Source organism: Microcaecilia unicolor, chromosome 1 (genome assembly GCF_901765095.1).
Source record: "Microcaecilia unicolor chromosome 1, aMicUni1.1, whole genome shotgun sequence".
NCBI classification, from domain to species: domain Eukaryota; kingdom Metazoa; phylum Chordata; class Amphibia; order Gymnophiona; family Siphonopidae; genus Microcaecilia; species Microcaecilia unicolor.
Window position 1 is genome coordinate 183722821 of NC_044031.1, and position 12914 is coordinate 183735734.

The window sequence follows — 12914 nt, forward strand, 5'->3', positions numbered from 1 at the left end:
TGGTAATTTTATTTTTGGTGCACATCCGATACGCACATCCAATTTTCAGATGCTCGTATTGGACACACACCAAGTGGCATTTGACATGCATAGGTCATTACTGCCCGGTTACCGTTTGAGACTTTACCTCTGGATCAATGGCTGGTGGTAAGGTCTCAGACCCAAAATGGACATATGGCAATTTTCATCAAAAATATTAAAAAAGGCATTTTTTACAGGTGCGCTGAAAAATGATTCTGCACGCACCCAAAACATGCGTCTACATGACTGCAGGCCATTTTTCAGTGTGCCTTTGTAAAAGGGACCCTTAACCAGATAAGGGATAGACAGGTACGAAAAACCCAGTTATTCAATGCCAGCACCCAGGCATGACCTGGCATTGAAAATCCGGACATAATGTTGATGGCCACCAAAAACCGCTGACCACCAGCAGCTGAATATTTATCCCTATTCTTTCTGCGTGCTTACTTTTATCAGTGCCTACTTGAGTGTATAAAACACTGTTTTACATGCTCAAGATGTATGTATACCCGGCCCCATATGGGCAATATATCTTGGTACTGTATTCCCCAGGAACATTCAATTCAGTCAAGCCTAAGCACAAAACCAGAACTGCCCAACCAGCCACATAAATTACACTCTGCTGTTTTCGTTTGGTTTCTACATTGCTGTCTTCTTCCATGTGTCTGTACAAAACCAAGGCTGACCCTGGCGTTCTGGAAGCTCTAGAAGCTGAGCCAGCTGCCGGCACCCTTGAGATCATTGTGATAGGAATGGAACAACACGAGCTGGATGATGAGAGAGTCTCTGTACAGTGGTCTCCTGAGCTGGGAATGGGGAAGGAGCTAGGGAGAGGAGGGAGGTGCTGTTTCCCTTCTCTCATCTTCCTAGTGTGTGGTCATGTGTCCGGTACTGGACCCACGGGACAGGGTGGGGCCGAGGGATGGTAAACTCCTTGGTGTCTTCAAGGTCCTGGAAGAGATAAGGAATGAGTTAGTGTGAAAGCAGGACTCTAGCCAGTCATATCCATTAGGGGGGCGTGCAATGGAAAATGGTTTATTTTGATATGGTTTTGTATTGTCTTCTTTTTTCCTTTGATTTTGTTTTATTTTAAGAAGTGTTTTATTTCAGAATTTCTCGTTGTTACTAGCACACTCTATTCATATATAGCATACATTGTATAAGAATCTCATGAGCTATTGATGACAATAAAAAACTGAAATTTTGATTTTATATTTCTATTCACTTTTGAGTTGAAGTCTCTTTATTAAATTTGATTTTAACAAAAACATAGGAAAAAGAAAATAACATCAAGAATGGATTGTGACATACTTATGTTCTTATAATATCCAAAAAACCTTTTTTTCACATACGGTATCTCCAATAAAGTGTTTTGGATATTATACTGATCTGCTGGTTTGTTTTCCATGTTGGATTTTGCAGATCGTCTGCCTTGTTGTTTTCTGGGATACTTATGTTCTTATTCAGAACTCTCTTGTCCTCTGCCTCCTTCTCGTATTTATGATGGAGGCAAATGGTATTCCTCCATTGTGCCTCAGAGACAGAAGAGGTTCTTTTCAGTTATTAAACTATCAACTTCAATGCAATAAGAAAATCAAAGAGCTGGGTCACACCCCTTGGCAAAGAACGTTCCACTATGGATTTCCAAATCAGAACTTTGCATGTGAGCGGCTCAGCACTATGCACGAGCAGCATAATTTTCATCCATACTTCAGCCCCAAAAGATCTATTGTTCCCTTTTGATAATGATATAAAACAAGATAAGATATGTCATTGGCATTTCCTATGTCATATCAAATGACTGCATTCCCCTAATGTACATTTACTCATGACCCTTCCACAGGGTGTTCTGCTTTTTCTCCTTGCCCATATTGCTGACTTGAGATACGAGAAATAAAGGGTCGCACATAATAAAATGTAAGGCAATATCTTTTTATTGGACTAATTTAATCCATGCAAAGTCCAATTTTGTTTAGGATGCCCGGGCCAGCAGGATGTTCAAAATTTTCAATGCATTTCACAAATACCTCCCTAAGAGAAGAACCGTGTGATCCCAGGAACCCCGGTCATTAAGAGCAGGAGAGACAATGCAACTGTACTGCTGTTGAGGTATTAGATAAACGAAAACTTTCTTCATCTTCCAAACTAATCCCAGCCTCTCATCATGGAGAGAAGGCAATACTGCATTTAGAGACAGGTTCAGGTAAGTTCTCAAAATACACAAACCCATACATCATTATAGGTTGGATGTACTATCAAGAAATAAAGAGAAAAGTCTTCAAAATGCTCTTTGTCCTATTTGTTTGCCTAAGGAGATCATTCTAGAATGAGGGTTCTCTACCCAGTCCTTGGGACACACCTGACCGGTCAGGTTTTCAGGATACCCACAATGCATAAGGCTGAGATAGATTAGCATACAATAGAGGTAGTGCATGCAAATGTATCTACTACTACTACTTGACATTTCTAGAGCGCTACTAGGGTTACGCAGCGCTGTACAGTTTAACAAAGAAGGACAGTTCCTGCTCGAAGGAGCTTATAATCTAAAGGACAAAATGTCAAGTTGGGGCAGTCAAGATTTCCTGAATACAGGTAAAGTGGTTAGGTGCCGAAGGCGACATTGAAGAGGTGGGCTTTGAGCAAGGATTTGAAGATGGGCAGGGAAGGGGCCTGGCGTATGGGCTCAGGGAGTTTATTCCAAGCATGGGGTGAGGTGAGGCGAGGCAGAAAGGGCGGAGCCTGGAGTTGGCGGTGGTGGAGAAGGGCACTGAGAGGAGGGATTTGTCTTGAGAGCGGAGGTTACGGGTAGGAACGTAAGGGGAGATGAGGGTAGAGAGGTAAGGAGGGGCTGCAGATCGAGTGCATTTGTAGGTTAGTAGGAGAAGCTCGAACTGTATGCGGTACCTGATTGGAAGCCAGTGAAGTGACTTGAGGAGAGGGGTGATATGAGTATATCGGTCCAGGCGGAAGATAAGACGTGCAGCCGAGTTCTGAATGGACTGAAGGGGGGATAAATGGCTAAGTGGGAGGCCAGTGAGGAGTAGGTTGCAGTAGTCAAGGCGAGAGGTAATGAGAGAGTGGATGAGAGTTCGGGTGGTGTGCTCAGAGAGGAAAGGGCGAATTTTGCTAATGTTATAGAGGAAGAAGCGACAAGTCTTGGCTATCTGCTGGATTTGCGCAGAGAAGGAGAGGGAGGAGTCGAAGATGACTCCGAGGTTGCGGGCAGATGAGACAGGGAGGATGAGGGTGTTATCAACTGAGATAGAGAGTGGAGGGAGAGGGGAAGTGGGTTTGGGTGGGAAGACAATAAGCTCGGTCTTGGCCATGTTCAGTTTCAGGTGGCGGTTGGACATCCAGGCAGCAATGTCAGTTAAGCAAGCTGATACTTTGGCCTGGGTTTCGGCAGTGATGTCTGGTGTGGAGAGGTAAAGCTGGGTGTCGTCATGCATATTCATTGTGGAATCCTGAAAACCTGACTGGCTGGGTGTTTTCCGAGGACTGAGTGAAGAATCTGTTCTAGAAGCACCTACATGTGTACATAGCAGCATATATACATCTAGACTGACTACATATGCCAAGGTTGATTTTAGAAAGCCCCTGTTTTAATGTGTAGATGGCCAGGATACAGAGATTTTGAGGGTGTGTGTTTTGGTAGGGGCTGAAAATCTATGTTTGCATTTCCTAGTATGCAAAGGGAGTGCACATGCACTTTAAGAAATTTCTACGTCAGCCCTCGCACTTGCTCTGAAAGTGCCAACATCCTGGGGTCACCACCAGTGACTCAGGAGACAACTGTGCTAACATTTGACTAATGGTTAGAGTCGTGGGCTGAGAACTAGGAAGGCCAGGTTTCAAATTCCACTGTCACTCCTTGTGACCTTGGGCAAACAACTTATTCATTGCCTCAGGTACAAACTTATATTGTAAGCCTTCTGGAGACAGGAAAGAGCCATGGCCTGAGCCACAGTGTGTGAGGCCATTAATAACATGTCCCCACATCAGCTTCCCTTGAGTTTTGCACCCAGCCTGCCAACGCACAGCCGTTTGGGTTGGGCCTATCATGATATCCTGCAGGGTAGGAGAGTGGCCAGGGGGCGGTGATAGGGAGAGGAAATCAAAGGGTGAGGGATTTAAATGCCTGCCTTCTGCTCAGCTGCTTCCTCTTACTTTCATCTACTCTAGCTAAAATCCCATAGCAGGCTTCCTGGAAGGAACTGTCTCAATGGTGGTGCACTACTTGGAGGGCATGGCAGAATCCAGCCTATCTCAAAAAAATCACAGTGCGGAAGGAGACAACCTGGAGGGCCTTCAGTGGATCACCTGTATGTCTCAGATAATGTCCATCAGTCATTAAGTGGCTGGAGTGTGTGGAGGGTGATGGGATATAAATAAGACTGGGTTTCATAGCTCAGGCTGTTGTTTAGTACCACCCTCTGCTCTCCTTGAAATGAAGAATAAAGCTGCAGCCATTAATCACCACCTATTGCATCCTCTTCTTTGGGTTAATACTTTCTTCTACTGGAAGGGCGGGAGAAATTCATGCCTGCCCATGTTAATTACTACCGTACTTGAACTACTACTGAAAAAGGTGTGAACTAAATACAAAATCTCTTCCCCCATCCCTGTAAACTTTGTAAGAGTTTTCTTGGGGGGGGGGGGGGATTGGTGGGTTTCTATCAATTCATCATATAAGAAATATTAGATATTCAACAGTACTGTTTGCGATTTTGTCCTATGCTTGGGTTCTTGGTGTTTAACATGTGTTTCTGTTTTAGAGACGTCACTTCCTGTCTCTTGCCAGCAGGGGGATTTCAAAATCCTTAGACACCATATTTAAATGATGAGGTTTCTTCATGACTGAAGGTTTCCTCCTCATTAATGTATTCTCCCTTACCAAATATGTTTGCAAATTGTATATACTCACACCATAAGATGTTTCTTATATACTCTGTTCCTTATATGTTACCATGTATGTATACACCCTAACGCAATACCATTTGTAAACCTGTTACACGGAAATGGCAACCGCCATTCCGGCAAATGTAAGCCACATTGAGCCCGCAAATTTGTGGGAAAATGTGGGATACAAATGCTACAAATAAATAAATAAATTACCCCTTGACAAAGCTATAGAAAGCAAAACTTCAGCATGAAGTCAGTGATTTATGTAATGAAGCTGAGGGGATTGTACCACGTAGTAGTACTGTCCGATTTGCCAATTCACTTTGAATGAATTGATTCATTTGGGAAAAAATCAGGACTTTTCCTACATCCCTCCCACTGTCACCCAAGGTGGTGGTGGTGCTGCTGCTGCTTCTCTAGAGCAGCAGCAACTGTGGTAAAAGTAGTTACTCACTGTGGGACCGTACTCAACATTTGTGCAGGCTGCTGGCTCTGCCCTGGAACAGGAATTGATGTCCAAGGGGGTGGGACCAGCGGCTGCAACAATGGAGAATCTGTCTCCATGGTCATTAACTTCTTTTGTTGCCTCTGCTGCTCATTTAGAGAAACAACAGTAGCAGCAACTGCAGCTGTGGCAGGGGTGTCAGGGCGGGAGGGGGGATCAGAAAGGAGGCAGATGCTGGATTAGGGGGAACAGAGAAGAGACAGAGGCTGGATGGAAGAAATGGGTACTGGAGAGAGAGAGGGCAGAGGCTGGATTGAAGGGGAGAGAAGAAGGGAAGACACTGGATTGAAGGGGAGAGAAGAAAAGCAGATTCTGGATGGAAGGGGGAGATAAGGAGAGCAAACCATGAATGGAAGGAGGAAAAAGAAGGAGTGAAGATGCTGGATTGAAGGGGAGAGAAGGAGAGCAGATGCTGGATGGAAGGGGGAGAGAAAGAGGAGACCGATGCTAGATGAAAAGGGGGAGATACTGGATAGAAGGGGGAGGAAAAGACGAGAGAAGGAAGGGAGATTCTGGTCCTGGAGGAGGAAGGACAAGAGGGAAGGGTACAGGAGGGAAGGAGGAATAAGGGAAGAAGCTGAACATGAGGAGGGATAGGGCCATAGAGATCCAGTGATGGACATGGGGAGGGGGGGATAGGGTTATAGAGGAGTGCTGCTGGACAGGCTATGAATAAAGATACTGAGAAGGGAGATGCTCAATATGACAGGAAGCTAGGGGCAGGGATACAGAGGGCAGTTGATTGATGGATGTGGAAAGAGAACAAATGCCAAATGAATCAGGAGAGCCTGGCAAAAGAGTTAAGAGAAGACAGAAGAGAGCAGAAACCAGAGACTGGGACCAACATGATAACAAGAATTAAAAGACCAGACAACATAGTAGCCTTAAAGAACTGAATTGAATTTTAAAAATAAATCGATTCATATGAGTGAATCGAATCAAAAACTTTTTGGACAAATTGAGCAGTACTACCATGCAGTGGAGGACTCTCAAGTGCCATTTTGTGTTATGCACTTTAGTCTTAGTAAATTAAGTAATTATTTGGACATTGTGCACTGAGGTTAGCACTTTTATGTTCTTGCATTGATTAGGGTGTATTATTGATGGCATGAAATAGAACATTGCTGGTTGGTTTACAGCTTATTCAGTGTTGTAACCTGTATGGCAACAACATCAGCATTGGCTTTCTATGATTCTGAGATCCACTCTTACTCATGTATGACATAAAGAGAGTGACATAAACCCAAACATATTGTTATGAGTGGAATATATTGTTGAGTGGCAGGTATTTGGGGAGGTAAATGTAGGTGCCTATATGGGTTGTTGTTGGTACTTACATGTGTAAAGATCTTGAATGATACCACTTTTTTTCTGCATATGTAGGTTTGAAAAATGAATATGTCAGCTGTATGTGCCAGCACATCCTTATATCTATTTTACGAAAGACTCTACATGTGGCAGAGCTTTTTATAAAATACTGGGGAATGTGAATGTCCTGCCCAAGTAGAGCCCCTGTGTCAAATAGGGCTTCGTGTTTTGTTTTGTATGTTTTGGGGGGATTTTTCTGATCTCTAGTCACAATTTATAATCCATTATAATAATTCTATATGATCAGATGGAATTGTAGCCTTTCTGTCAAGGCACTGTCTCCTGAGGATCTTGAACCAAAGAGAATCTCAGCATTGCTTCCTCATCCAAAATAGTCCAGCATTTTTGTATAACACTGATCAAAATGAACACGAATACAAGAACAAGCAATTTTTGTCTTAAGAATAGTCATGTATGTCCACGCTTACCTTCATCTGCAGCGAATCAAAGCGAGGTTGAGAAGATGGAGAGCACCGGCCAGAGTCGTCATCTAAAGAACAGAAACAGGGATTCAGGGGATGAAGTTCTGAGACACAGACTGGTACTGATGCTGTCCTTAAGATCTATACACTAACACAAGCCTTAAGGTCCATAAATAATTGCCTACTTGATTTTCCTTCATTCAGGTATATTAGATTGGAAGAATGTAGAGACTACCTTTTTATTCTTGTGGGCCCGAAGCCGTGGACCACATTGCCTATGGCTGAGTCAATTGTTGCTTACTTTATGAGAGCAACTAAAAGCAATTTTTTTCTGCAAGGTTTTTTCTTGAGGTTGAATTTTTGGATATTTTAGTACTTGTTTGAGACAGCTGTGAAGTTGATTTATAATCTTTATTGTGTCTTTGTATTTATTTTGTATATAATTCTATCTTAATTATAGTAACATAGTAGATGACGGCAGAAAAAGACCTGCACGGTCCATCCAGTCTGCCCAACAAGATAAACTCATATGTGCTGCTTTTTGTGTATACCTTACCTTGATTTGTATCTGCCACTTTCAGGGCACAGACCGTAGAAGTCTGCCCAGCACTAGCCCCGCCTCCCAACCACCAGCCCTGCCTCCCACCACCAGCTCTACCACCCAATCTCGGTTAAACTTCTGAGGATCCATTCCTTCTCAACAGGATTCCTTTATGTTTATCCCACGCATGTTTGAATTCCGTTACCATTTTCATCTCTACCACCTCCCGCGGGAGGGCATTCCAAGTATCCACCACTCTCTCTGTGAAAAAAATACTTCCTGACATTTTTCTTGAGTCTGTTTTCTTTGTATGCTGTTTAGATTTGCAGATCGTGTGGGATAAAAGACTTTTCACATAAATAAATAAGCATGTGCACTTCAAGATTCAGATATCAACAAGTGCTCACTTAAGGATCTGTATGTCTGTGAGTATCTAGTGTACACGGAAGGGTACTAAGGGACTCTTTTACTAAGCTATGGTAAAAAGAAGCCTGCGCTAGTATCAGCCCATGGTTTTGATGCACACTGAGACCCCCTTTTACTGCAGTGGGTAAAAGGCTGTCTGTTTTTGTGGAAAAGAAATGGCCGTGCGGTAAGTGAAACATTTACCGTGTGGCCATTTCAGGGGAGGAAGCCCTTACCACCACCCATTGAGATGGCAGTAAGGGCTCCTACGCTAACTTGGCTGTAACCAGGTGGTGTATGGTGCTGCCCGATTACCAAGGTAATTCCAGATTGGCACATGGTAAACCTGCAGTGGGCTTACCGCTGCTTTGTAAAAGGGTCCCTAAGTGACTGGAAATTGAAGGGCATGTCCATTGCCAAGGCTAATTTTGGTAAAAGTGGAAAGGTAACTCAGATTCTCCTAGTGGTATTTTCTGAACAATGGATTAGCAGAGAAGCTCTCCTCGAGGGTAGACCGCCTACATTTGTGCCTCTATAGGTTATGTGGGGAATATCATCTAGGTGTCGTGTACATCTGGAGGTATAAGTGACATAAAGGTTTTCCTTCAGAGGGTTAGACCTCAGGTTTTCAGCACTACACCCAGAGGTGAGGACTCACACAGGCATGTCTCTTACAGCTAGCAAGGGCAGGTGTGACTTTATTTCATACCATGCAAAAAATACTAAAAAAAAGGGGAGGGTAGCCCTATAAAACTGGGACTACACCTGTAAGTTCACTGGAGCAGCAGGAATTCTCTTGCCAAATATGATCATGAGATTGGAAGGACAGAGTTTCCATGTGAGAGTCCCAGGCCCATTGTAGCCCTCCCCTATCCAGGGGTCTCAGATTTGAACACACAAGTGTTATGACTTTAAACCAAATATGTTACTGCAGAGCTGTAGGAGCGACTCTTCTGTCTGAGAGGTCCTTTAACTGAGCTGTGCTAAAGTGGTCTTAGCCCACCCTTCTGTGGGTTTTTCCCATGCGCTAAGGCCATTTTTATCGCAGCTGGAAAATGGCTAATTTTCTAGTTTTTGTGAATTACTGGGCCCTGCACTGTCACCATGAGTGTACACTTACCACCATCTATTTTGTAGGTAATCCTGTGCGAATCAGGTAGCACACAGTAATATAAATGCAGATTCCACCCCCAGATATGCCCCCTCCCAGAAATATATTTTAGTGTGAGCAGACGGTACGCCAATTTTTGCTGCAGTAAGCACGTGGTAGCACTTGCGCAGCTTAATAAATGGACTGCTGAGTTAGCAGGGCATCCCCATTTGATTTAAGCTGGTTCTTCATCTTCTTTCACATTTTATATCCAGCATTTGAATGGAGAATTGATACTAATCTGTTGTTCTCATAGCTTAAAGAGGAATTGTGTTCACTTGGCTTCTGTATGAATGAGGCCAAAGTTTGAGCAGCTTACCAATGGCAAAAAAAACAAAACAATGTTATAGGCTTGATATACAAAGTATTTTCCTGGCTAATTTCAGGAGTTACTTGGATAAATCCTTACTTTTGAAATTTTGGGGCTGCTGACCAGTTATCTGCGTGTGCTGGGGGGGCACATGTTTGATTTAACCAGTGACAATATTCCACTCTAGTCTGTTAAAAATAGCGCTGGTTACTCCCACTATCCAGTTAAATCTAGTCAGAGTAAATGTCTGCCTGGGAGTTCACTGGATAAGGATATTCAATTAACTTTAACCAGGTATATTGAAAGTTGGTGACTGACCCGGTTAAAGTTAAGGAGATAAGCTATCCGGTCAATTTAATTGGATATACCGCACTGAATATCAGCCTCCAAGCGAGGAGAAATTGCTAAGCAGGAGCTGCCAATATTTATAGCGTTCCTGAGGCTTTGTATAGAGGAGTGCTTTGATGTGGGCTTCAGTTGCACTGCGTTAAACAATGATCCTCCTCAACTTCGATGGCATGATGTAATAATCTAATTCTGATAAAACCAAAGAAGTGCAGGAAGCCAACCACAATGTTCAGGGTGACCAAAGTTTATTCTCCAAATAATTGCTGATAGAATGACTCAGCATGGGCTGTGTTTCAACAGGGCCCCTTTTACAAGACGGCGGTAAGCCTAATGCGGGCTTACCGCTTGCTAAACAGGAAATAACGCTGGGCTACCGCAGCAACCCAATGGTACTTCCCACCCCTAGCGCGTCATCATATCCGGTTCTACAAAAATATATTTATTTTTGTAGAGCCAGAGTGTGCCTGGCGGTAATCGGGCAGTGCCGCGTGCTGCCTGGTTACCGCTGGGATAGCGCGGGAGTCCTTACCGCCACCTCAATGGGTGGAGGTAAGGGCTTCCCCCTAAAATGGCTGCGCGGCAAGTGCTTTACTTGCTGCTTGGCCATTTCCTCAGGAAAGAGGGACTTCCCGTTAACCCACTGCGGTAAAAGGGGGCCTCAGCGCGCGTGAAAAACACGCGCTGATGGCAGTGCAGGCTCCCTTTTATAGCAGCTTGGTAAAAGGGCCTCATAGTCTTCATCAGGGTATCTTAGTAAAAACAGATTTAAAAAATATAAATGAATAAAATAAATAAATAAATACAAATAGAGTTACCAATAAGAAACAAAGTCAGATCATCAAGATCCTACCTAAACCTACACTACCCAAATTGCAAAGGACTGAAATACAAAACAACTTAGGCAGCCAGCTTCTCCCACATAAGCGCACAACTATGGAATGGGCTCCCAAAAGCTGTGAAAACAATTCTAGACCACTTGAACTTCAGGAAATCACTAAAAACCAACCTCTTCAAAAAGGCTTACCCCAACGACCCCACGTAACCCTCTTCACCTACCAACACAGCATGACTATGATCGAACAGGACAACACGCAATTTTCATCCATTCCGACCCTCCACTTATACCTCATACGATCACTATACAACTTTGTATTTTCTATCCACCGACTGGGCAAACGCCTTTGATGGTACTATGTAAGCCACATTGAGCCTGCAAATAGGTGGGAAAATGTGGGGTACAAATGCAATAAATAAATAACCAGACAGACATAAAATAGCATAATATTCAATAAAAAAATATATGAGAAACACACACAACAACAAGGAACTGAAATATAATGCAGCAATACCTTTCTAATATTTTATAAAGGAATGCTGTTATGAAAATCTGAATATGATAACATATAACTTGCTGATTTGAAAAGGTATTTTGTTTATCTGTTTTTACTAAGATACCCTTGATGAAGAATGTGTTTGTCAAAACACGGTCCGTGTTGGGTCATTCTATCAGCAATTATTTGGAGAATAAACTTTGGTCACCCTGAACATTGTGGTTGGCTTCCTCCATTTCTTTGGTTTGATTCGTATGACTGTGTGGATTTCATTAGTGCCCTCTGTAATCGAATTCTGAACATGCATGAGACTGATTCCACTGGAGTTTATGGAGGCTACACATTGTTAAGTACAGAGAGCTACAATATTATCAGTGATGTAGAAGAGATAAGAGCAAGTTGAAAGGATGTACTCCTTACTCTATCCTCTTATGTCTCTAACCTTTTCTCTACCACCACTCTATCAAAGTCTGTAAATGAAGCTGTTTCCTCCTATGATACTATTCTTTCCTCTGCACTGGGCACTCTTGCCCCTCCCATGCCCCATCCTACCAGGTGTACCAAACCCCAGCCTTGGCTGACCTCTAAAATCCGCTACTTTTGTTCCTGTGCCCATTCTGCTGAACGTTCTTGGTTTAAATCCCACACCCTTGCTGACTTCATTCATTTCAAATTCATGCTTAACTCCTTCCAGTCTGCCCTTTCACTTGCCAAACAGGATTACTTCACCCAATTGACAAATTCCCTTGGCTCCAACCCTTGACTCCTCTTCGCCACACTGAACTCTCTTCTCAAGGTACCTCCATCCCCAATTCCCCCATCTCTTTCTCCTCAGACCCTAGCTGAACACTTCCACAATAAAATCCGTAAGATTAACCTTGAATTTTCATCCAAACTCTCCCCACCTCTCTCTCCTTTAGTCCTCACCCCTACTCTCCTTCCTCTCCTTCTTTTTCCCTCCTTCTCAGAAGTTTGTACTGAGGAGACTGCCCTTGTTCTTTCCTCCTCTAAATGTACTACCTGTTCCTCTGATCCCACCCCCACTTATCTACTTAACACTATCTCTCCTACTATCATCCCAGTCATCTGTCACATCCTTAATCTCTCACTCTCCAACTGTTCCTATGGCCTTCAAACATGCTGTTGTCACTCCACTCCTTAAAAAACCCTCACTTGACCCTACCAGTCCCTCCAACTATCACCCCATCTCCCTTCTCCCTTTCCTCTCCAAATTACTTGAACATGTCATTCACCACCGTTGTCTTGACTTTCTTTCTTCACAACCTATTCTTGACCCCTCCAATCTGGTTTTCGCCCTCTTCACTCTACTGAAACTGCACTTACCAAAGTCTCTAATGACCTGCTACTGGCTAAATCCAGAGGTCTCTATTCTATCCTTATCCTTCTTGACCTATCTGCTGCTTTCGACACTGTTGACCACACTATACTTCTGGATACGCTGTCCTCGCTTGGATTCCAGGGCCCTGTTCTTTCCTGGTTCTCCTCTTACCTCTCACTTCATTCTTTCAGTGTTTACTCTAGTGGATCCTCTTCAACTTCCATCCCGCTTTCTGTTGGTGTGCCTCAGGGTTCTGTCCTTGGACCCCACCT

General features: G+C 43.5%; 1 protein-coding gene across 1 annotated transcript in view; it reads right to left on the reverse strand.

Moving 5' to 3' along the window:
• Window positions 1-237: 237 nt before the first annotated feature.
• Window positions 238-12914, reverse strand: part of LOC115470131 (retinoic acid-induced protein 3-like) — a 33966-nt gene continuing 21289 nt past the window's right edge. Inside the window, exons 3-4 of the mRNA XM_030203070.1 lie at window positions 7225-7286; window positions 238-972 (exon numbers count right to left, since the gene is read on the reverse strand). Coding sequence (XP_030058930.1) covers window positions 880-972; window positions 7225-7286 — 155 coding nt within the window. The 3' untranslated portion in view covers window positions 238-879. The remainder of the gene's footprint in view (window positions 973-7224; window positions 7287-12914) is intronic.